At 35.9% G+C, this 25,954-nt stretch overlaps 3 protein-coding genes, 1 long non-coding RNA gene and 1 pseudogene across 7 annotated transcripts; 1 reads left to right on the forward strand and 4 right to left on the reverse strand.

Annotated features, from left to right (window-relative positions):
* LOC140827922 (uncharacterized) overlaps positions 1 to 2,457 on the reverse strand; it is a 47,984-nt pseudogene extending 45,527 nt beyond the window's left edge.
* Positions 2,458 to 2,723: 266 nt separating this feature from the next.
* Positions 2,724 to 6,380, forward strand: LOC140827924 (uncharacterized). Of its 3 annotated transcripts, XR_012117066.1 has the most exons (5): positions 2,724 to 3,237; positions 3,341 to 4,152; positions 4,275 to 4,849; positions 5,103 to 5,164; positions 5,666 to 6,380. It is a non-coding gene; the product is annotated as an uncharacterized lncRNA (long non-coding RNA). The 3 variants fall into 3 exon arrangements; XR_012117065.1 differs by lacking the exon at positions 5,666 to 6,380 and having other exon boundaries at positions 4,272 to 4,397; positions 5,103 to 5,659; XR_012117064.1 differs by lacking the exon at positions 5,666 to 6,380 and having other exon boundaries at positions 4,275 to 4,397; positions 5,103 to 5,659.
* On the reverse strand, positions 6,261 to 10,395 carry LOC140827923 (serine/arginine-rich SC35-like splicing factor SCL28). 2 transcript variants are annotated; one of them, XR_012117063.1, is made up of 8 exons: positions 10,167 to 10,395; positions 9,277 to 9,354; positions 9,006 to 9,170; positions 8,838 to 8,896; positions 8,593 to 8,632; positions 7,579 to 7,779; positions 7,231 to 7,486; positions 6,890 to 6,973 (listed from the first exon to the last, which is right to left on the reverse strand). XR_012117063.1 is itself a non-coding variant. In XM_073190878.1 (7 exons), the coding sequence occupies exons 1-7, from the start codon at positions 10,301 to 10,303 to the stop codon at positions 6,487 to 6,489; spliced, it is 750 nt and encodes a 249-aa protein (XP_073046979.1). In that variant the 5' UTR covers positions 10,304 to 10,395; the 3' UTR covers positions 6,261 to 6,486. The 2 variants fall into 2 exon arrangements, 1 of the variants encoding a protein (XP_073046979.1); XM_073190878.1 differs by lacking the exons at positions 7,231 to 7,486; positions 7,579 to 7,779 and adding an exon at positions 6,261 to 6,493 and having other exon boundaries at positions 6,710 to 6,973.
* An 8,589-nt stretch (positions 10,396 to 18,984) lies between these two features.
* LOC140827477 (uncharacterized) lies at positions 18,985 to 20,319 on the reverse strand. Its single transcript, XM_073190151.1, has one exon. The coding sequence runs from the start codon at positions 20,317 to 20,319 to the stop codon at positions 18,985 to 18,987; it is 1,335 nt and encodes a 444-aa protein (XP_073046252.1).
* Positions 20,320 to 21,273: 954 nt separating this feature from the next.
* LOC140827478 (uncharacterized) lies at positions 21,274 to 23,294 on the reverse strand. The gene is made up of 3 exons (XM_073190152.1): positions 22,796 to 23,294; positions 22,403 to 22,687; positions 21,274 to 22,142 (listed from the first exon to the last, which is right to left on the reverse strand). Exons 1-3 carry the CDS (start codon positions 23,292 to 23,294, stop codon positions 21,274 to 21,276), a joined length of 1,653 nt encoding a protein of 550 aa, XP_073046253.1.
* Between the last annotated feature and the right edge of the window lie 2,660 nt (positions 23,295 to 25,954).

A 25,954-nucleotide genomic window follows, 5' to 3' on the forward strand; every position in this document is an offset into this window, starting at 1 on the left:
CTTGGTTTGAGTTTGAGTTGAGCTAAATTCCGAGCTCCCAAAGAAAGTTCGAGCTCGAGATCAAATTTAGACGGACGAGAAGTATTTAGCTCACTTCAATATGTCTCTGTTATTATGCCAGAGGCCAAAGAGAGAAATTATTGGCCTGAGGGACCAACAATCCTCCAAACGATTATTCCAAATGGGAAAAAACATTGACATTCACGTTGAAACTGATTTTAGGCATCGAGTTAGAGCTGTAATTAAATGATTCTCACCAGTGCATAGAAAATATGGAGAAACAAGGCTGCAAGTGCAAACTCAACAGCTGAATATGTCCATATGTACTCTTTAACAGCTGCAACAAAAACAGGTAGACTCCAAAATACATGCCGTCGATGTACCAACCAAACAAAACGTCATGGAATATTTGCATACCTAGGATAACTGCAAAGACAGATCCCGTAAATCCCAATGTGAAAGCAAATGGCGCAGAAACTATAAGTGTGTTAGTCCTCAAGTCAGGGATCTGTGACATAAATTAGAATGCTTATACAGTAAAAATACATAAAAATGTCAACCCCAAATATGCATTGTCAGATGGCTTAGTTTCTACTCCATCTTTCGATGGGGGAAATATGTAAGTGAACCAAATTATTTGCGTCTCATTGCTAAATAACTTACCAATAGCTGCTCAAGGAGGAAGAAATAGCAAATTGTGCTAATCAAGATGAGCACCACAAAGTCTTGCCAAGCGCTGGGAACATGTTGAATAAGCATAGTCAAGTTCCTCAATCATTTTTCTATAACCGTATGTCACACAAGAGGAAGAAATTTGGTGTATTTTGGTGTGACATATATAAAATTATCAAAATACCATAGACACTTTTCAATAACGTGAGTTTAATGATTAGAAATACCAGCATTCATGCTACATATCAAGCAAAAGGTTTTCTTTGATATCTTTGGTTCCTCAAAGATCGAATTTATCAAAATATCCTTACTTTTTTATTTATATAGACAGTTAGAACTTAAAATTTTCTTTTATCATAAATAAAATTAATTTTGAACCAAGTAAAATAATCTGATTTTTATTGGAAAAAATCAACAGCTTTTGATATAGCGAAAATAATCTGTATCATGGCAAAATAGCGAATTTGATGAACTTCAATTGTCAAAACTAAACAAGAATAGCGACAATCTGGAAGTATAAGCCTTTATGTGATAGATAAAGATCACCTAATTGAATTTGGTTGGCTCTGTTCTTGATTCTCTCTCTGAGTAGCATCTGGCACTCGAAGTATTATAACAGGTAAATTCGAAACTTCTTTCCCACAGACCTCACAAGATCTGTTTCCTTTCGTGCTAAACCATTTGATTGCACAATCTTCATGAACTAGTTGGGAGGGCACCTTTACAGCTGCATTCCATCTTGAGTATATTTCTTTCATCACACGTATCAAGACAGATTCGGCAGACAGCTTCCTCTTCTGGAATCTCAATCTCTTGATCCTCCGGGACAAGCGCAGGTGTTATTTGATCTAACTTGCACAAAGCCGTCAATTTCACAAATGGAAGATAATGAAAGCTTTAGCAAAAAAATCGAAGTGTCATATCAAAATAAAATAAACCTGGAGAAATCATATTTTAATTAACAAAGTATGCATGAAATTTACCAAGACAGCTAAAAGAGAGATAAATAACAAAGTGCATATTTATGAAACATACCAACATCGTTCTCTGTAGCAAGATTTTCTTTGGTGGCAAAAGATGAAGATCTTATAATGACAAAATTCTTCCTAGGCATAGAGAGAGATCGTGAAACAGCAGCTTGAGATGTGCTTGCCTATGGTAAAAAATATGCCAAATAATGTGAAGGTTCAGCACAGCTCTTAATTGATTTCTAGTCAATTTTAAGATATATAAACAGTAAATTCTTTTTCTTAACGCTCAAATAGGCATGGAAAGAGGGAATGGACTCGAAGGAAAGCCAGCCATAAGGAAGAGCAAAAGATACTTCTTTTTTGTTATATCCATCTAAAAATATTGAATGAGGTTAACCAGAACAACAATGTAAAATAATCGAACTAACATTCCACAGTCCATTGAGTGAACAACAACTTTTAAAAGGTATATTCAACAATGGAAACAAGAATTAGAAACATTATAATCACACGAAGATTGGGCATCCAATCTTGAAAAAATAAATTTAAATCATATTCCACATATACTGAATACAAATTTGAAAATAAGGTACGCTAATAGAACTTTTCATCAATCTTTGACACCAAACTTGAACGAGAATGTTCACATCAACCACAAAGAGGTATATAACTCATATTACCTCAGTTCTTTTTCTTTCACTAAATGTTGTGGTCGATGAAGGGGTGGTAATCAAGGGGACAAGTTTGATGCAGGAGTCACCGGAAGGGACATACATTTCCAAGTAAAATTTCGCATAGTATTTTTCAAGATGGGACTTTCAGGAGTTGCCTTAGCATCTGAATTTAGAAGATGACTCCTTTCACCATCTAATGTCGTAGTCCTCTTTTTAAAGCTTAAACCACGAAAAAACCCTCCAGCTGAAGTATTTCCATTTACGACACTTGGTGACTGGAGCAAATCCTTGCCACTTCTGACGCCCGAAGTATTTGAAGTTCTTGGAGGTATTTGAAGAATTAAATCCGAACAACGGTTGATAGACCCGGCATTCGCCTTCGTATTCCTGGATTCCTTGCCAAGACAGTCGGCCTGTGTGAAAAAGAAACTTTTCCCTAATATAAATTTGACTTCACATGACATAATCAAATATAAATAAATTTAGAAGAGAGTCAAGAAATGATAATCTTGACATGGTTGTCATTCCAAGGGACAAGATTGATGCTTGAGTGCACACAAAAATGGCAATTATTTCAACCATAAGACCCCGTCACTGTATTCAAATCTGGACCACGATTAACATACGTAAAACTAAAAAACATGAGATTTACCACGACATTCACGGAGATGTATATAATAAAAAAATAGTTAGCATAAGGTGCATACGGGAAGATGATACAAGTTTCAAGCATGCTTTAAGTTCGGGGGAAAAAAATTAGAAGTCATCGCTTGGCAGCATGTAATATGATTTCTCTTAGCTTTCCCTGTAAAGAAAACATGGGTGCAGCCTTATATTCACCAAAAATAACTAGTAGAGGCCTTAGCTCCAAATTAGTACACAGGAACTTCATATGTAGAAAATCTTCTTTGATATCATCTGTTTATCTGTATGTGTACATATATAGAAAGATTATATACATATTACTTTTGAAATTACAGATATCTTAAAAATCCAGACAACCCATCAATCAAATCTAAATAGCTAACCGATGATGTTGCTGTAGTTGGCGTTTCTGCTATTTTTTCCTCCGAAATCGCATTATCCACTCCATCCTTTTCTTTTGGATTCTCCATTTTCACAGAACAAGAGCCAGAAAAAAATGAAAAATACAATCAAGACTTTGGACTGCACGATCGACAGTAAACTTGTAGGACATGGGCAGTCTCGTGAAATTATCTCGTCTCTGGTCTTGTTTGGATGGTTACGAAGGCACCACGACAGCGGCTGTCGTTTTTCTCACAGTATTTTTTTGGTAAAAATGATCACAATAATGTTTTATAAGAAGAGAGAAAAAAATTCCTTTTGCACACTGCCACGGCAAAAACATTTGGATGATAACTTAAGCACCACTAGTTTGATTTTGTTACCAACATCAGATAAGTTTGTCCCAATAACATGATTTGCAAACTGTAGTTGGAACGTTAATAAGTACACGTAAAAAAAAAACACAACGAATTCCCACTTCATAAAAAAAAATTAAAATAAATTAGAGTCCACTCCAATTACCACATTTGTATTGACCCTGAACATGAATCATGGGACGATCCTCCTCTCCAGAATCAGTCAGTCGGGCAAAAAACAATATAGAAAAAGAATAAAAAAATGCAAATTTCATACCAATCAAGAATATTAGAAAAAGAATAAAAAAATGCAAATTTCATACCAATCAAGAATATTTATCCTGAATTGACTGAAATTGCACCAGAACGCTACATTTTCACCTTATTTAATCACTGCGTGGAAAAAGGGTTGCATTCCATCATCAATCCCGAGTCTGAAACCAACAACGCCGAGTGAGTGAAATCGATTTTACATTTGCCATTTTCTATTTTAAATTTCAAAGCTTTACTCAAATCCTATTTTGAATTATTGTATATTTTCTTAATAAAATTGCATTTCATCCCCAATTCAGCAGAGCTTAGTGGGAAGCTCGAAGAATAAAAAAGATGAAGTTTGTGGATTGGTACTTGAGATAGCGATTGTTTCGGCCATGATTGGAGGTTCCATGGAGTACTTCATGATCAAAACTGGTTTCTGTGTGAGAATCCTCCTTTTTACATCCAATCTCCACATTTCAGATTTCCATTTTTCAGTTCTTGATTTTGTGCTTTACCCATTAATGATGTGAACCCATCTCTAGTATCATCGAAACTATGGCTGTAACTGAGTGTTCTTGGAAAAAAGTAGAGGTGAAACCAGGATTGAGGCTCGGTGGTGTCACTTACATAAATATTAGGATAACATGTTAGAAATATTGTTGATATTGCTCACTCATGCTGGTCCTGTTGAAAACATTATATCTGAACATCGATTCCCGAACCCATTTTTGAGGACTAGATTTGAACTTGAAGATGAGACAATGTGTCACGGCTTAATTGCTGTGTCCAAAGATAATACTTGTTTTCATAATCAGGAGTCAAAAATAGCATTATTTGTTTTGAGGTACTGAATTGGGTGATGCAAATTGATGACCTTCCTTCTAGCCACGAGGTAGATCCCAACGTTTTTTTTCCCTATAGCAGCTGCGAGCCTCTCTTAAGATTGATTTCATTTGAGTGATCTTGGATGTCATTCTTTTAAACTTCCATTTTCTTGTTTTTCGTTGTGAAGGGCTAGGATTGTTTATAATTGCAATATCATTCTTGGGGTGAATTATCAAGTTCAGATTAATGTTCATTTGTTTGGTCAGGTCAATCACTTGAGATGCACAACTTTGTTTGATTTTCTGCGTGGATAATTGCAGATGATAAAGTGACAGTTTTGGAAGCAGAGAAGAGGTCTTGGGAGAGCACCCCCGAAGCTCAGGTAATTAGAGATGCCCTCAATCCCCGGAGAGAACATGGTAAACAAGCCAAGAAAAGCTTGTAGGGCCAGTTTTCAAAGGTCCGGTCCACCAATGTTCCATTCTTGAAATTACTTGAGTTTAATTAGTATAAGAAGTTCTTAATATATAAGTTGATGAATTATATGAAAAACACATCTGAATCTGGTTATCAGGCTCACCTAAATAAGTGTGGTTTTGTTTCCATGGTGTATTTTCTATAGCATGTATATAATTTAATCGTGTTATTGCCTCGTCACCCTGTTTTTTTATTGTTATTATTTTTGGAACTATTGAATTTTAAATGACAAACCTTTGAGCGCACTGAAGATCCATCGTCTAGGAGTATGAGTTAGCTCCTTTGAATGGATGTTTGGAGTAGGCAAACAATCTTGAGACACATTGAGCATATATTACCTACATGTCATCGATATAGGCAAAATTAGCTGCTGCCTAATGGAATTTTATTTTTGTACCTTATGTAGGGGTTTGTGCAATCGTTGAAAGTTGAGTGAAGAGATGGATAATGCCATTGCGTTGATGATTTCTTCTTCGTCTTTTTGTCATTTTTCTTTGTTCATTTGCAGAAAGCGATCAGTTAGATGAACAAGATAATTTAAAGTGAGTGTAGATGATCAGGGGAATATGGCTTGTCCTAGCCAACTATGATGGATGTTTTATCAGATGGTATGTGGAGTTTCGTACTAACAATACTCTGAGGTTACCTTGCATGGAAATACCATTTGAACTGCGATAGTCACCTGAGAAGACAATAAGCATTCTTCTAGTTTCAAGTCAAATGTACTCATCAGTGATTTGTTTCACATATAAAGAAAACTCTTAAATATAGTTCAATGAACCCATATCAATGGACAAGTACCTGAAACATGAGAGGATGCGCGGTTTTTAAAAAAATAATATTCACTAAACGAAAATATAGAAAAATTATGGGACATTTGTTGAAATAGAGCACCTGCCTTGCCTTATCCTACACTATAACTTCTCTTGCGATCGCAACTTTTCAGATAAAGCAAATCACAGTTCGCCAAATCTAAAGGGTAACAAATTTTAACCCAAACATAGCAGAATAGCAAGTGAAATAGATAGGGCTTCAAAGTTTAAAACAGTTGAACAATCACGAACATTACACGCTCCAACCCAATGCCTAGCACATGATGATTACATCAAACATAGAAGTATTGAAGTATAAAAAATCAAGCAGTTCCCCATGCGCAACCCTCCAACATTTTCGGTTAATGATGCTTCACACAACACTTGCGAGTGCACTACAGCGGCCCACGGAGCTTCAACGACTGGACATAAGAAAAATAGTGATCAGTTCCAACTGAACTGCAGGATATGATAAAATACATTAAAATGAGAATTGTCACCGAAGAGAGTAGCATGGAATGCAGTAGAAAAATTCATATTCAAACCGGCCTCAAAGCATTTTTAGGTACATGATAGCATATTTTTCTCAGAGTTAATAATTTTAACGCAACACAGCTGTAAGATCGAGAGAATGAGACCTGGCTGGACTCCTGGAGTTCCTAGGACTCTGGGATGTGCTAGCTGGTGCATAACCAGTCCGACCATTTGCTGTAGGACTCAAGGATTTGTGACTTGGGCTGTGTTTTTCCTCACCACGTGGAGAAGGGGAACGAGAGACTGATCTGGAATGTCGGGAAGATCTCTCATGATACTTGTGATCTCTATCATCCCCGGGAGGAACTGATCCAGAAATAGATCTTGATCTGCCGGGTGATAAGTAATCATCCCTAGCTCCATGGCCCCTGCCAATTCATAAAATAAAATAATTTGCTGCAACTTTTTCACTGCACAATAATAAATTCTGTAAACACATCAAACTAGCTAATATAGCCTAGCAATACCAAATTCTAATAAAAAGGAATGCCTTCCCAGAAAGCATTTCAGAACCCCCATTTATAACAAAATCACAAGTAAAAAATTTAATAACAATATAATATTCTCAGCACCAAGACGAGAATCTCCCTTGAAATATCTAGTGACTTAAGCATTACCCTTTTACCTGCAACTTTTTCAGAATTTCTCGGAAAAACAAGGATATTTTGATCCACACACTGTTTAAGGCTTTATAGCAGTATACAGGTACATCAGCATCTCAAAACTTCATAGCTGTCTTTGCGCCCAACAATTAGAAACCTCACACTATCTTTTCTTGGACATTTTCACATCATCTCAATCAGTAATAACTTTGAAAGGCTTTGCTTCTTTGAAGATGATTTCTTTCTTTGGCAACTATATGCTCTATGTTCTTTCTTTGACTGGATATTATGCAACATAGATATCAAACTAAAAAGCTAACAAAAAACAAATAAAGTTTTGTTTTCCTTGTAATAACAGTGATACTCCATACCAAGTCAGTTGGTTGTCCAATGCAAGGCAGAAACCTTACAAGCTGGAAAGCAAAATAAAACAATATTTCTTCAAATTGAAATTTATCCATGATGATTTTGGAAGGTATTCACAAAAATATAAAGCAAGTTGACTTTTCATCCCTTTCTCATTTCCCTTTATTAGTCTCGAGTTCTTTATGTCTGTCTTTGTCAATTTAGATCTGCATAGATAAGGGCATCAGCACGTCATTCAATTCTACCGGAAGTCATCCATCAGATGCTTGAGATAGTTTAAATAGTAATCTCACGAAAATGAAGAGTAAAAGATCAATTTCCAACCAGGTAAAAGAACTAAGAATTAATTTCAATTTTTGCACAGAAATTGGAACAAAAAACAAGCAGTAGCTTGTGTTCCTGTATTAATGCACTAATATAGTTTTCAATGCTATAGATCCTGCATCCTATTTATAGGGTAGTCTTCAAAAGATAAAAACAAATATAAATTAAATCAAACAAATAGATTAAAAAAAAAACTCTTTACCACCTTCCTCCCAGTAGAAGAATATGATAAATGTCATACTATTATCAAAATCTCCAGATAGACTTGTATTTATTCCAAACTATAAAGGATATGCAGGGGATTACAGTAGCTTCACTCATCACATAAATGAAATACTAAGTAATATTAAGCTTTGAGAGTGTACACTAGTTTCTTCTCAAGTCCTGTGATTTGATAAGAAACATAGCCATCCAATTCCAATTGAACGGCACTATATATTTTAAAAAAAGGTTATGGAAACAGACTGATCCACGATATAATAATAAGCTAATATGCGAGAACAAAAATAATTTCTATTTTACCTGCCATCGTGTGGAACCATGTCAGACATTTTAAAACTCGAGATCAAGATAAAGAAAGAGAAGATTGATGAGAAAAATTTCTAAACTTCGAAACTCAGCACAAGACGTGAAAAGAAGTTGAAAGAAGCCAAAAACCAGATGAAAAAATAACATTTAAGTATTATAAAGCAGACCTTGGCTCACGGCGTGCTGGAGAAGGGGAGCGTGATTCAGCTGCCATATATGAAACACAACTCTTTCAGCAGGATAACAATATCATAAGAGTATTAATTTTCGTTCTTTCTTTGTACTCTTAGATGTTCTAGATGAATCTGTCTGTCCAATCGGAATTTAATCAGATAGATGATTGCACTTATTAAATATTACTCAAAACTTTTGGAGTAAAATGCCTACTGAGAGGAGTATAAATTCTACTAACAGTGGTATCGCCGCCTAGGGGATCGTGATGGACTCCGCCTCCGGTAACTTCCACGAGAGCTTCAACAGATGATAAAAGTAAAAAGACTTAGCAACGAAGATGTACATGTCTGCAGATTAGGAAAAAGAAGCAACCATCAACACAGTAAACATCAACATGGACACCAACCTCACTCGTGAAACCCTACGCATTTCTTGAGGAGTCTTCCTGTTCTCTTCAGCAAAAACAATTCTTATTTCACGTCCACCGATAAGCGTGTGGTTCAATTGGCTCTTTGCTTCAGCTGCATCTTCAGGATAACGGAACTTAACGAATCCAAAGCCACGTGCCTCCCTACATTTCATTAAAAATGTGTGGGAGATTTTATATGGTATTTGAGAAACGAAAAAGGAGCAAGGATGACTGAAGCATGTAAAGCCATCAAGAGATGAAAGCATACCCAGTGTAGTAATTTTTGGGTAAATAAACATCTTTTATCGGCCCATAGCGTTCAAAAGGAACTCTGAGGTCCTCCGGCCTGCCAACAAGTAAATAAAGATAATTCTCCACTTCTCGCAGATACATATTTATGAAATGAATTAATGAAATGAAACAAATGAAGAGCAAACAGTTCTGGCAGACTTTCATAAAATAACATGCTTACTAGGGAACAAGAACATCAAAGAATATAGTTTACAGATGGCAATGGTGCATCTGTAAACTATATTCTTTGTTGTACAGATTCGTGCACCGTTTCGATGGGAAATATCTAAATTATAAACTATCTATACGTTGGCAACGGTGCACAAATATTCGTTGTTGTTGTTCCAATAAAGAATGTTCCAATAAAGAATATTCGTTGTTCCAATAAAGAATATTCGTTGTTGTTGTTCCAATAAAGAAAAATTATTTCGTTTGATTCTCTATATTCTCTATATTCTTGTACAATAAAAAATATTCGTTATTTCCCAACATGATACAAAGATTTAAATTCTACAAGAATATAGAGAATCAAACGAAATAATTTTCTTTAATGCGAGCCCGAAAATTGTGTACAAAGAGAATCGAACACCCTGAATAACTCAACTATGACAATATACACCAATCGCATGATTACACCACAAAAAATAGCTTTTTTTATAAATTGAATGATCACCAATCAAAAAATTGAAAACCCATTCGAATTCATGACAACCTGTATTTCAGGAAAGTTTTCGAAGCATTCCAAAACGAAATTTCAATTAACTAGAAAAATGAAAAAAAAAAAAAAATACACCAGCAATATTCATATAGCACAAATTCGCAGAAGCATAGAAATGACGATGGCTAACTGGACCGAAAAAATAAGACCTCGCACTGAGAGAGATGTTTCGAACAAGGAGACCAGAGGGTGCGGGCGAGCGCCGTTCGCGGCGGCGGTCACGTGGGTCGTCGTAGTGCTTGCTACGCCTCACGGGGCTGCGACTGCGGCTTCTGTATCTCGGCATAATTACTGTTGATTTTGCAGTTATTCAAAATCCCCGATAACTAATTTAGGCAATCTGGAAACCCTAAACCTAGGAAGACAAAGTAAGTCAAAGGGGAGGCTCCTATATTAACCACACGACCTATTATTAGTTAGTTGGGCCTATCTCAAAATGGCCCAATAGCTATTTTTTATTTTTATTTCCACAATATTTGTTAATTTACAATAAACAATGTAATTCAAATTAATTAAATTTTATAAATAAATAAGCAATAAACAACGTAATTCAGATTAATTAAAATTTATAAATAAATTGAAATTTAATACAATAGATAGACCATGTAAACTCAGATTGCGGCTTAGCCCAATATTTTAACCTTACCGATAAATTTCTTGTTCCTAGCTTATTTTTCGTTTAACTATCGAAAAATTAAATTTATTGATATAATATAATTCATATATTTAAAATTTAAATATTATTTAATAAATTATTATATGAAAATGTTTATGACATTTGAGACAGTTTTTAAATGAGGATATCAATATTTTATCATTAAATTGACTTTATTATATTATTTGAGTAGAATGGTTACTATTAAATAAATTAAAAAATAATTAAAAATAATATGCTATTTTTTATCAAAATTTAAATAACAAATAAATATTTTTCAGAAAGTCATAATTTTTATAATTTATTAGATAAACTAATTTTGATTAAAAAAATTTATTATTTTTTTAGAACATGTTAAAAAATATTTATGTTAAAATTCTAATTAAAATAAATAATAATAACGATAATAAGAACAATTTAAGAAAATTCAATATATCAAAATTCCAAACCATATTTTTTTAAAAGTTGAAAAAATATTATTATAAAAATTATATTTTATTTAATATGTTATATATAATTGAAATTAAAATAACACAAAACTCAAAATCATAATCGAAATTAAATAAAATGATATAATCTAAATAAAAATTTAAATATATTTTATATTTTCATAAAAATCAAATTCAAATTTGAATTTTTAATAATTTTTTAAAAAATATTCATATTTAATTATGTATTTATTTAGTGTTTTTTTCGCGTGCCGCATGCTTCTTTCTCTAACAATCAAAACTTTGTGATGTCGATGGGAGGGTAAGCAGTGATGTCTGTTGGATCAATTTATTTATATGGGCTTATATGTGAATAATTATGTGTTGTGGGTTGTCTATTAAGTTAAGCCCAAAATAAAGTGATCAATTAATGTTTCGGGTTATTGGGCTTTAATGTATCTAATGGGTTGTGGGCCTTTAATGTGTAGAGACATAAGTGTAATTTCTGTTTTTATGATAGGCTAAACCAGAAATATTAGAAGATATTGGTAAACATTATCTATAAATATGAGTCATGGTCCCCAGATCTCGCGCTATCACTTTCACTATTCTCTCCCTCATTAAGAAAATAGTTCTTATGAGAAAACTAAAGGATTCTCTCAAGAAAAGAGCGCGTAGATCTGGAAGATCAAGACACGTTCTAAACAATTCAGAATTATGGCTTCAGGTACGCTTCCGCTTAAATTTTCAGTCAAATTCTTAATGATTTAACGAGATGGATTCTGCGGTTTATGGATTTTCCCCAACAAGTGGTATCAGAGTCATTCATGTTTGAATCATTGAGATTTGTTTAAAGTTTTTGGATACTATTTGGATCCAGATCTGAAAAATAAAATTTTGTTTAAAATTTTTCTGATATGGCTTCAGATCTGGAAAAATATATTGATATGTTTTCAGATCTGAAAATATTTTGATACGATTTTAGATCTGAAAATTATTTTGGTTTAGATTTGAAAATTTTTTTTGAAAAGATTTCAGATCTGGAAAATACTTTGGTTGAAAACCAAATCTTTTAAAGCTTCAGTTTTGGTAAAAAGATTTGATTGTAAAATGTAAAGATTTGGTATAAGATTTCGATTTTCATTCCGGTTTTTGTTTAACAAAATATTTTAGAGGAAAATCGAAAATTCGGATTTTTTTTTTTTAAAAAAAAGAAAAAGGTACGGATCCGGGTCGGGTCGTACGGACCCGGTCCGACTCGAACCGTATGGATCCGGGTCGGGTCGTACGGATCCGAGCCGACCCGTACGGAATTTCCGAAAATTAAAAAAAAATAATTTCGGTTCAGGTTTATTCGGTTAAGGTTAAATATTCATTCATTCAAATAATGATAATGTTATATGTTCTAAAATTGATTAATTGAAATAAAATGTCGCCAAAGTGACCTCTTTTATGGAAATTAATTTTATTTTGAAATACAAAAGGATTTTGGGTATATGTGATTTATATGAATATTGATCGGCCCAAAAGAAGGTTAATATTTAATATAATCACATATGCAATTGTGGTGGTAAACATGTGATACTTGTTCGGTTTTTCATGTGAATAATAAATCGACCCAAAGGAAGGTTGCTATTTGACATGATAGTTACTATCAGTGTTTGACTGCTGCGTCAGGATATCACTTACAAGTTAATCTTTTGTCCAAAGATGAAACATTAATGGAGTGCTCGATATTCTGTTTATGGGGGTTTACATTATTTGAATTTATTGATTATTTTATTTGGATATTTGATTGAGCATGTATATTTGGTTTTTTTTGTTTTCTGTTCAGATTTGACTCCTGCAAATATTCATTCCAACATAAATTCTATTCCTATGTTAAATGGCTCTAATTTTAAATCGTGGCAAGAGAATTTGTTGATAGTTCTCGGAGTCATGGATTTAGACCTTGCGATAAGGATTGACTCTCCTCCCGTCATTACGGATAAGAGTACCTCTGATGAAAAGAGGGAGTTTTAAAGGTGGGAGAGATCGAATCGCATGTGTATGATGATCATGAAGAGGGCCATTCCAGAAACATTCAGGGGCACAATGTCTAGCGACATTGCTACGGCTAAGGCTTTTCTTCAAGACCTCGAAAAGAGGTTTGCTAAAAGTGAAAAGTCTGAAATTGGTACACTTTTGGCAAGCCTAGTTTCAATGAGGTACAGGGGTAAAGGTAACATCAGGGAGTACATTATGGAAATGTCTCATCTTGCTTCAAGGTTGAAAGCACTGAAGCTTGACCTCTCTGAGGACTTGCTGGTGCATCTGGTTTTGATATCTCTTCCTCATCAGTTTAACCAGTTCAAGGTGAGCTATAACTGTCAGAAAGAGACTTGGTCTCTGAATGAGCTCATCTCGCACTGTGTCCAGGAAGAGGAAAGGTTGAAGCAAGACAAGACAGAAAGTGCTCATTATGCCTCTACCTCGAAGGATAAAGGAAAGAAAAGGAAGGATAAGGAAGCTGCGGATACACAGCCTCCGAAGAAACAACAGAAAAATCCTAGTGATTCTCAAAGTTCTGGTTGTTTTTTCTATGGCAGTGATGGGCATATGAAGAAGCAGTGCAGTAATTATCACGCTTGGCGTGCTAAGAAAGGTATGCTTCTGAATATGGTTTGTTCTGAGCTTAATTTAACTTCAGTGCCTAGACACACGTGGTGGATAGATTCTGGTGCAACAACTCACATCAATGTGTCTATGCATGGTTGCCTGGATTGCCGAAAACCAAATGATGCTGAAAGATTCATCTATGTTGGTGACGGCAAAAAGTTGAAGTTGAGGCAATAGGAAAATTTAGATTATTGTTAAAGACTGGAATATATTTGGATCTTTATGAAACATTTTTTGTTCCGTCTTTTAGACGGAATTTGATTTCCATTTCTGCATTGGACAAATTTGGTTATTCTTGTTCTTTTGAAAATGGAATATTCAGTTTGTTTCTCGATTCAAAATTGGTTGATTCTTGTTTTTTATCAGGATACGATAATCTTTATTCTTTGAATGTTATTGCTTCATTTAATGAATCCCTGCAAACAAGTAGAGGCACTAAAAGAAAATTAACCTGTGAGAATTCAGCTGCGTTATGGCACAAAAGATTGGGTCATATCTCTGAAAAGAGAATAAGGAGACTCGTGTCAGACGAAATTCTCGAACCTTTAGATTACACAGATTTTAATAATTGTGTTAATTGTATGAAGGGAAAACAAACCAACAAAAGGAGATTTGAAGCCAATAGGTGTTCAGGCGTCTTAGAACTTATACATATTGATATTTGTGGACCATTCCCTTCGGCTTCTTGGAATGGTCAACAGTATTTTATAACGTTCACAGACGATTTTTCAAGATATGGCTTCATTTATCTCATTCATGAAAAGGCACAATCATTGGATGTGTTCAAAAACTATAAAGCTGAAGTTGAAAATCAACTTGGCTTAAAGATTAAAAGCGTTAGATCTGACCGTGGTGGTGAATACTATGGTAGATATGACGGTTCAGGTGAACAACGTCCAGGACCTTTTGCTAGATTCCTAGAGAAATGCGGTATCGTCCCACAGTACACTATGCCGGGTTCGCCCACTATGAATGGTGTTGCTGAAAGACGAAACAGAACGCTTAAGGACATGGTGAGGAGTATGATCAGTCATTCTACCTTACCAGAATCACTCTGGGGAGAAGCACTAAAGACCGCAGCATATATCCTTAACAGGGTTCCAAATAAGGCAGTGACCAAAACCCCTTATGAACTTTGGACGGGTAAAAAGCCCAGTCTTAAGCATCTGCACGTTTGGGGATGTCCAGCTGAGGCAAGGCCTTACAAGCCTAATGAAAAGAAACTGGACTCAAGGACGGTTAGTTGTTATTTTATTGGATACTCTGAAAGATCCAGGGGGTACAAGTTTTATGATCCCACAAGTAAGTCGATTTTTGAGTCGGGAAATGCCCGGTTCTTTGAGGATGTTGAGTTTGCGGGGGGAGATAAAGTCAGGGATATTGTCTTTGAAGATGAATATGTAAATATTCCCACGGGTGTCTTGGACATTGATCAGGATCATATTCCTCATTTTGACCAAGACACAATACAGGAAGACAATATTAGGATCCTCCCATTCCAGATGAACAAACTCAAGCACCTCCAGAACCTATGCCATTAAGGAGATCAACTAGAGAGCGGAGAAATGCAGTGCCAGATGATTACATTGTATTTCTTCAAGAACATAAGGCAGACATTGGATTGATGGAGGATGATCCTATTAACTTCCGTCAAGCCATGGAAAGTTCTAACTCTCAAAAGTGGAATAATGCCATGAATGAAGAGATAAATTCCATGAAGGACAATGACGTATGGGATCTTGTCCCATTGCCTAAAGGTACGAACCCATTGGTTGCAAATGGATATTTAAAACCAAGAGGGATTCGAAAGGCAATGTGGAAAGATATAAGGCTCGTCTTGTCGCTAAAGGCTTTACACAGAAAGAAGGCATTGATTATAAAGAGACTTTCTCTCCGGTTTCTTCGAAAGACTCTTTTAGGATTATAATGGCTTTGGTGGCGCATTTCGATCTTGAGCTTCATCAGATGGATGTAAAGACTGCGTTTCTAAATGGTGACATTGTTGAAATGATTTATATGGTGCAGCCAGAAAATTTTGTGTCCAAAGACACAAATAATATGGTTTGCAAATTAAATAAATCCATCTATGGGCTCAAGCAAGCATCTCGACAATGGTATTTCAAATTTCATCAAGTGATCATCTCGTTTGGTTTTGAGATGAATTTGGTCGATGATTGTGTGTACCATAAGTTCAGTGGGAGTAAACATATTTTTCTGATTTTATATGTTGATGACATTCTACTCGCTAGCAACGATATAGAGTTGTTGCATGAAACCAACAGATTTCTATCAAAGAATTTTGAGATGAAAGATCTTGGTGATGCATCTTTTGTACTGGGTATTCAGATACATTGGGATCGTTCTCGGGGTATTCTTGGATTATCTCAGAAAGGCTATATCGAGAAAGTTCTCAAGCGATACGGGATGAAAGATTGTAAACCAACAGATACTCTTGTGGCTAAGGGAGACAAATTTAGTCTCAAACAATGCCCAAAGAATGATTTTGAGGAAAAAGAAATGAAGAAGGTTCCCTATGCATCTGCAGTGGGGAGTCTGATGTATGCTCAGGTTTTTACACGTCCAGATATTGCGTACGTGACAGGAATGTTGGGACGATATTTAAGTAATCCAGGAGTGGAACATTGGAAAGCAGTCAAAAGGGTTTTACGGTACCTACAGAGAACAAAAGATTACATGCTCATATATCGGAGGTTGGATCAGCTTGAGATCATTGGGTATACTGACTCCGATTTTGCTGGATGCCAAGACAGTATGAAATCTACGTCGGGCTACATCTATCTTCTTGCTGGAGGTGCCATTTCCTGGAAGAGTGCTAAACAGTCTCTTCTAGCTTCTTCCACCATGGCAGCTGAATTTGTAGCGTGTTATGAGGCATCCAATCATGGAATATGGCTGCAAAATTTTGTCACGGGACTGCGCATTGTTGATGGCATTGAAAGGCCACTAAGATTACATTGTGACAATAAATCAGCAGTTATGTATTCCAATAACAACAGGAGCTCGACGAAGTCAAAACACATTGACATCAAGTTTCTGGTTGTTAAAGAAAGAATTCAGAGTGGATTGTTGTCTATTGAGCATATCGGCACAAACTCCATGGTTGCGGATCCGCTTACTAAGGGACTACCACCCAAACAGTTTCATGAGCACACTGCTAGTATGTGTGTTATGTCAATTGAGGAAATTCAGTTTTAGTGGGAGTTTGTTATTTTAAATGCTTTTTAGTTGTAGACATTTTCAGTTACAGTTATGTAAATTTATTTTCTGCAGAAATAAATTTCAAGTTAAGTCATACTCTGATTATTATTTAAAGTTTGATCTCAATAAGGTTAAAAGGAGGACCAGTTGGAAATAGGCATGTTACGGTCACATTGCATGAAATTTCCATGCTACACATCCACTTCATGATCCATGTCATTCAGTTGTGTTGGCATATGTGACCATTGATGGGTCTAGTTACCTTGAGTGTAGCGAAGACTGCTTTGATCCTATGTTGATGTGATTGATGGACCGGATTGGTTACAGATACATTTCGGAATGACAACAATTTTGAGCTCATAAGGTTATTTTCACAAACATAATTATAAAGTTGCACATATAGCCCAAGTGGGAGATTGTTGGATCAATTTATTTATATGGGCTTATATGTGAATAATTATGTGTTGTGGGTTGTCTATTAAGTTAAGCCCAAAATAAAGTGATCAATTAATGTTTCGGGTTATTGGGCTTTAATGTATCTAATGGGTTGTGGGCCTTTAATGTGTAGAGACATAAGTGTAATTTCTGTTTTTATGATGGGCTAAAACGGAAATATCAGAAGATATTGGTAAACACTATCTATAAATAAGGGTATGGTCCCCAGATCTCGCGTTATCACTTTCACTATTCTCTCCCCCATTAAGAAAATAGTTCTGAAGAGAAAACTAAAGGATTCTCTCAAGGAAAGAGCGCGTAGATCTGGAAGATCAAGACACGTTCTAAACAATTCAGAATTATGGCTTCAGGTACGCTTCCGCTTAAGTTTTCAGTCAAATTCTTAATGATTTAACGTGATGGATTCTGCGGTTTATGGATTTTTCCCAACAATGTCCACTTTTCTGTTTTTTTTCCATCTGTCTTTTTTTGCTTTTCTTTTCCTCCGGTAATTGTATTTGTTGTTTGGGCTTTTTCACTTCTCCATCTGTTTGTGCTCATTCTTCCTTGAAATTTTGGTTTGCTGTTTGTTCTTCTTGCCCGAGACCCTGAACACTTCAACAAGTGAGTGCGCTCTTTCATTCTTTTTGCCTATGTTGTTCTTCGTGTATATTTTCCCTCTCTTACCTGTATTAATCGTGCTGGGAAGTGTTGCTCGATAACCCGGAATGATTTATTTTGCCGTTTTTTTCACGGCCTCTTTGTCGAGGTCCCTTTCGCCCTCCTTCAAACAGAGAGCCTTTGTTTTTTTTTTCTTTTTTTGGTTGTAGATTAGATGCGTGTTTCCCTCGAATTTGTTTGGTGGTGTTGTTCTTGTTCCCCCTTCTTTCCAGCTACAGTAATTGTTTTAGCGAGTTTCTTCCGTCCCTCCCTCCACCTTATCTCCGTGTCGTTTCCCCTGTGCCTTTGTAGAGCTCTTTCGTCTTCCCCTTGTCTGAAAGTGGAGCAATTGGCTTTTCTTTTTTGTGCCTTTTGTTATTTAATATAATTGATATACTAAATAAACTAATTTGATAATTTTTTGCCTGGACAATTAAAGGTTTCTTTGAAACTCCTTTAGGCTGATTTGCTTTTTGTGCTTTATTAACTATGACCTACTTGGTTTTAGTTTTAGTTTTCCTTTGTTTTGGGGATGTGTATGCCCATGCTTCTCGTTAAAATAGGCTTCTGTTCTGTTTTCTTGTATTTTTGTTATATAGCCACATCTTGCGATCAATAAGAAGCTTAAACAGTTTAGAGCTATGGCGAGCTCGTTCTCTCGCTCTTTATCTACATTATCATTCGTTTACCTTTTAGTATTCTTGTTTTTTTTAGTATAGCCGTGGTTTTTCCCCCCTCTTCGTTAGTGGAAGCAGATTTTATTTTTTTTTGAATGAAATGCATTCAAATTAAGTGGTAAAAAGAGTTAGAAGTACAAATACTCTGGGCATCCCCAGGAGATAGATAAGATCATAGATCAACAAATACAAATACACCTAGTCATATAAAACTGTTTACATAGAGAAATCGAAGTTACACCCAAAAAGTTGTCGCCCCTGGAACACATCTGTATGTGTGAATATTGATCTTAAGGCCGATAGCATCAATATCCATCTTCTCATTCTCAAACATAACTCTGTTACGAAGATTCCAAACATGATAAATAGTTGCTGATAATGCCGTAATTCTCATCTTTGAGAGCATGGAGTTCCCACTGTAAATTCCTCTGAAAGCACGAAGTATCGAAGTGGGAGAAGTCATTGCTCTATCCATATGCAACCATGCGCGCACACTGTCCCAAATGAGCTTGGAAATCTTGCACTGGAAAAATAAGTGCGGGGCTGTCTCATCCTCGGTGTGACATAGAACACATTTACGATCTTCAAGGTAGCCCAATCTATCACGAGTCAAGAGTTTGGAATGGGCAAGTAACCAAAAGATAAAGCGGTGTTTTGGAAGAATGCAAGCCTTAGCCAAGAGAGGTTTCCACGGCCACCTCCCTTTAGCATGTACAAAGTAATCATATGCTCTCCCAATTCCCCCATTATTACCGAACCAACTATGAAGCCGAGCAGTAGCAGCTTCCACAGTACCCTCAGCACTAATGATTTCATCACGGATGAGAAGTATATTCTTGACCAAGGGTGAGTCATCTTTTTTCAAACTCCAATTCCATACCCCACCAAAGCAACTGTAAATGTGGTTAACCCATTTAATCCACAAGCTATCTTTCTTAGAATGTATATTCCATAAAATTTTTGCTAATAGGGCACGATTCCAAGCTTTTAAATCTTTCAAACCAAGCCCTCCATCCGCAAGTGGTTTGCATAAGAACGACCAAGCAATCGGTGGGTGTTTTGTAGGCCAAACGAATTTGCGGCATATTGACTGAATCGAGCTAATAACACAATTCGGAATGGGTAAAATAGACAGCCAGAAACAATCAATACCTTGAATGACCGATCTAATCAACTCAATTTTCCCTGCATAAGATAGGGAGTTACGAGGCCAAGCACTAACCTTTCGTGTCACACTGTCCAAGAGATCTCCGTAGTCTGCCGCACAAAGCCTCTTTGCTGCAATTGGTATACCCAAATATCTAAATGGTAGTGTCCCAACCGTGAACCCTGTGGAGTACAATATATCCTGCTTGATATTATCATCAACGCTAGCCAAGAAGACATTAGATTTCAAAGCATTGACACGAAGACCCGCTGTATTACCAAAGTTGTGAAGGCATTGCATAATCATTGAGACACTAATTCGATCACCATAAGAGAGAAGCAACAAATCATCAGCATATGCCAAATGCGTAATTCTAAGATTCAAACATCTAGGGTGAAATCTGAAATTTTGAGATCTAGACATTCGCTTCAACATACGAGACAACACCTCAATACATAAAGTAAACAATAAGGGTGAGAGAGGGTCACCTTGCCTGAGACCACACATCCCTTAAAAAAGACCGTGATAATGTCTATTAATGGCAATAGAATAAGATGTTGTTGTGACACACTCCATAATCCAGTCTACAAACAAGCAAGGGAATTTCAGTGCCAAAAGAACCTCATGCAAAAACTCCCAGTCAACTGTATCATAAGCTTTCTCCAGGTCCACTTTGAAAATGCATCTCGGCGATCCACGCTTACGAGCATATTTGCGCATTAACTCTTGAGCTAAGTGAATATTATCAACAATAGATCTTCCTTGAATGAAAGCCGCTTGTGCATCATCTACAATAGCATCCATACACACGCACAGCCTGTTGACAAGAATTTTAGATATAAGCTTGTAAAAGACCGTGCAACAAGAGATCGGTCGATAGTCATTGACATAGTTTGGATCAACTTTCTTCGGCACTAGAGCAATGATTGCATGATTCCATTGTTTTAGTAATTTCCGGGAGGAGAAGAATTCTAGAACCGCTGAACAAACATCCTCTTTGATAATATTCCATGAACTCTTGAAGAACTTAGCCCCAAACCCATCCGAGCCCGGTGCTTTATCATCATCAATATCATACAAGGCCGCTTCGATTTCTTCTACTGTTACTTTTTTGGTGAGACCATCCCAATCTTGTTCCATAACAAACTGACCCTCATTGAGAATATCATGATCGAAATATGATCTGTCTATTTTGGTACCCAATAGACCCTTGTAATGTATAACAAAACAATCTGCGATATCCTCTTGTACAGTACATGAGCTGCCATCACTTCGCATAACTGTCAAGATAGCATTCCGTTTTTTATTTCTCTTGATCACATCATGGGAGAACTTAGTGCATCGGTCACCTTGCTTCAAATAATTTATCTTTGCTTTTTACGCTATGAACATTCTCTCCGCCTCTAGCAAGATTTCGGTGCGTCTTTTGACTTCGGCATATTCATCTGTTCTGATCCCATCTTTCAGTAATCGAAGTTGCAGATTTTCCAGTTTGTTTTTCATGGCCGTAGCTCTAGCTGAAATACTACTAAAAGAATATTTGTTCATCGATTGCAGAGGCTTCTTGAGAGCTACAAATTTCTGTTTGAGGACATATTGCGCGGTTCCATACCCAAAAAATGTCCATCTGTCCCTGATCAATTTCTGAAAATCATTATGTAATGTCCACATGTTGAAGAACTTAAATGGCTTGGACTGTTGTTTTCTCTGTTCACACACCGAAACAAGAGCAAGTGCATGATCTGATATACAACTCGGAGCAACAAACTCAACTAACCCATGAAAATTCGAAGAATGCCATGCTTGATTCACTAGAACACGATCCAACTTACTACAAACAGATGGGCTGGACCATGTAAAATAGCAGCCCGTATGTTGAAGGTCAAGCAAGTCTAAAGATGCTACACAATCCACAAAATCTTTAGTTTCATAATTCTTAACTTGCAAACCTCCTTTCTTTTCATGTTGGGATAAAACATTATTAAAATCGCCCATCACAATCCATGGTAGATTACACAATGTTCCAAATGATTTAAGATCATCCCAAAGGTCTCTCCTTTGCACAATCGTATTAAAGCCATACACAAAAGATGTACAGAAATTTCTCTTAGTCACCAAGCATTCAACTTTAGCATGGATGGATTGCTCAGTAATTCGCAAAATATCAACTTTTATCTTCAAAGGATTCCACAAAACAAAGATTCTACCCTTGCTATTAAGATCAAAGTAATGAACAAATTGCGTACCTGTACATTGAATGCGAACGAAATTCAGTAAGTCCTTGTCATGAAACTTAGACTCCAAAATCCCAAAAATATCTACTTTATGAGTGGACATTGTAGATTGGACACTCCCTTGTTTTAGAGGTTTGTGCAAACCTCTAATATTCCAAAATGCTAGCTTCATTGAGAATTAGAGGCAATTTTGGGTTGTCGCCCCTTCTCTTGGTTCCCAAAATATCTCATATTTTTATTCTCATTGTCAACATACTCTGTATCACAAGTACCTGTATCTTCCATGTCATTGAAGAACGCTGCTCTTTGCTGCATTGCTGCTTTTTGTGCAGCACTGGTTTGACTCTCTTTCTTATTGGTCTTTTTGTTCTTCTTTTTATTCGTCACTACTTTATATCCCTCGTCAATGACTGGTGGCTCTGAGTACTTACCATGAGCCGTATCAATAGTTTCTAGCATAGGTGATTTGCCCTTGTCTGCTGCCGTAGATGCATCCTTAAGTGGAGATTGATGGGCTTTAGGTTCTGCACTACGAGAAGAACCATCAACTTTAATTCCTTCCTGACCACTCTATTGGCCCTCATTAATATCCAAAGGCACCTTCTGATTCTCTACAGATTTCTGATTTTTAGATGCATAACGTGGGGGAGCATGATTATGATTACGGCCCATATGAGAACGCCCCCTAGAAGTGGTCTTCCTCCCTGCTGTGCTAGCTGATCTAATACGTTTGTTGTTCTTACCACTGTTTTCCTCAATAACTGTTTCATTCTGGACTTTTGAGTGCACAATCCTACTGCAGTTGCTAGTAGCATGACCAGCACGATGGCAGTTGTCACAAATTGGGATATCATGTTCATATTCAAGCTTGATAGCAATTATTCCAATTGGCAACCGGACATTTAACTCTGCTATTTTTGGCTTTGATGTATCAATCTCAACCAACACTCTAGCATATTTAACTCGCTTTCTATCATGCGTAAGCATATCCATATGAATTGGATTACCAATCTTAGAAGCCAACTTGCTCAAAATTTTATAATTCCAACAGTCCGGTGGCAGCCCATGTATTTGAACCCACGCAGGAAACGAATTCATATCATCCTCCCTAAACCTGAAGCATCTCGGCATTTCTTTCAGGAAAAGGTGATACCCGAAAACCATGTAGGAACCACCATTCAAAACTCGATCTTTAGCTTCCACATTAGGGAAAGTAAATAAAATCCATCCACTATCATGTGTTTGGAAATGTATATCTTTGCCCACCTCCTAACCAAATCAAATAATGCAGCAGTTGGAGGTTTTCCACTAAGAACAAAGCCCAATAAGCAAATGCCATAAGTTTTTTCAATAGAGTCAATATCATCCATTTCAAATGTGAGCGTGGAGTCATCTGTTGCCATAAAATCCAACTTATAATTAACATTTGCCATCCTATTATTCCTGAATAAGCTAGCATAGGAAGCACGCGTTTTTCTGGTATCCATACCAGCATTACCTCTTTGCGGATTAGGGAGTGGTTGATTCCCATTATTTGCTGTTTGTTGATCCATATTGTCAATGCTATCATCATTCTGTCCAGGCTTAGACTGTTCATTCATCATCTGTTCATTATCTTTACCAGTAGGCATTGCATTGGTGTTATGCAGCACATCTCTACCATCTGTGTTGGTGCTTGAAGTACTCATTGTGGCAATATGTCAAACACTTGGCCGGCAGAGATGAGTGAGATTTGTTAAACCAATACAATAGTCGATTTGAAGACTCAGTAATCACAGAACCCAGTAAAAGAATTGAGTAAGGTGCAAAGCCCACAGAAATAACACCACAAATAGCTCAGAAATTCAGCAAGTAAGAATACCGTTCACACAACGAACCATAAGCCAGGGAACGCAAAACGAGAGACAGCGTGGAGAAATGTAGCAGCTAAATTAAGATGATGATATCAGTAACTTAGACTGAACCAACAGTAGTAATAGAATCAGTAGCAAAGGCCAAGAAACTATCGCAAGCACAGTAGCAAAAGCGTGTCACTCCTTGTCATTGTAGTGAGAAGGGAGAGCATCTCTCTCTAAGCAACGCGCCACCCTATGTGGAAGCAGATTTTAGCTATTAGCTTTTGTGGTGTTAAACTATATGTTATAGCTCATTCTTGTGTGGTTGTTTTTTTTTTTTTTTTAAGAAGTGTCATACCTAGCATTAGTTAAAATTTATATATATCAGTAAACCAAGTAATATTAAAATTGTTGAAAATAAATGATTTGAATATTGAAAAGTAATAGTTGAATATTTGAATGTTGAAAATAAGAGTTGTAAAATTAGAAATTTGTGTGTGATGATATAGGTAATTATGTATTTTATTTTTTGGATTATGTGTAATGAAACTATATAAATAGATCTCTCATTTGTGAAGAAAATCACAATTGAGTAGAGAGAAAAATATTATAAAGTGTGTAGTTTGGTAAATTTTGAGAGTTTGAGACTTTTACTTTTTACCATAAATTTTTACTTTTTCACAACACGTTATCAGCACGAAGCTCTAAAAGTCCTACATACTTTTCCAAGCTCCAAACAGAAGAAAAATGTAACAAAAGTAATAATATTTATTTTACTATTATTTATTTATTGTGTATTTATTTAATATACAATATAATGTTATTATTATAAATAATAAAAATAAATTTTTCATAAACTTGTTATAAATCCTGGGAGGATGTTAAGACGACATCCCACACTCCCGGTAAGTGATACGACAAGTATAAAAGCCTATAAGGTTTTTAAACAAAATAAATTATGACACTCATTATAATATTATGATATGATATACATATATACTTAAATATGTCTAATATTATATATACCATATTATTACCATAAAATTATACAAATGCATACCTTTATTTTTTTGTACACCAACGGTCATAAATGGTAAAAAAACGGCTAGTTTTTGCCCTGTAAATATGATCTCACAAACACATTCAATCACTCCAATTTTCTCTTCTTCTCTAAAAATTATTCATCATCAATTTTTTCGAAGAAAAAAGAAGATGGTTTTCTCAAGGATATTTTTAATTATTTTGGTTATCATACTCACGAGTCTTGTATTTATCGGAGAATATCCTCCTCGTGCGTTTTCTTTATTTTTTACAAATTCTTGTACTTGTTGTTTATCCGTTACTTTTTATTGCAATATTTATTAACTAATAAAATGCATCGTAATTTTTTTAGTACCACCATGTCAAATTTAACAAAGCTCGAATTTGTTGCGCTCGACATCACGGGAAAGAATTATATGCCATGGACTCTAGATGTAGAAATGCATCTTGAGTCATTGGGTCTAAGCGAAACCATTAAAGAAAATGGCATATGCACGTCACAAGAAAAGACAAGAGCCATGATATTTTTGCGTCGACATCTCGACGATGGAATGAAATGTGAATATCTGACTAAAAAAAATCCCATGGCTTTGTGGAAGGGATTAAAAGAAAGATTCGAACATATAAGAGAAGTTATACTTCCGACCGCCTGGATGAATGGAATACATTGAGATTCCAAGACTTTAAAAAAGTCAGTGATTAAAATTCGGCGATGTATAGAATAATCTCGCAATTAAAATTTTGTGGACATGAGGTCACAGAATCTGAGATGCTTGAAAAAACATTTTCCACGTTTCATGCATCAAATATTACTCTACAGCAATAATATATTGTACGTGGATTCGCGAGTTATTCTGAACTCATCGCCTGTCTTCTTGTGGCGGAAAAAAAACAACGAGCTATTAATGAGAAATCATCAGTCCCGACCCACTGGATCAACAGCATTTC

The sequence above is a fragment of the Primulina eburnea genome, chromosome 3 (assembly GCF_022965805.1).
Source record: "Primulina eburnea isolate SZY01 chromosome 3, ASM2296580v1, whole genome shotgun sequence".
Taxonomy (NCBI): Eukaryota; Viridiplantae; Streptophyta; class Magnoliopsida; order Lamiales; family Gesneriaceae; genus Primulina; species Primulina eburnea.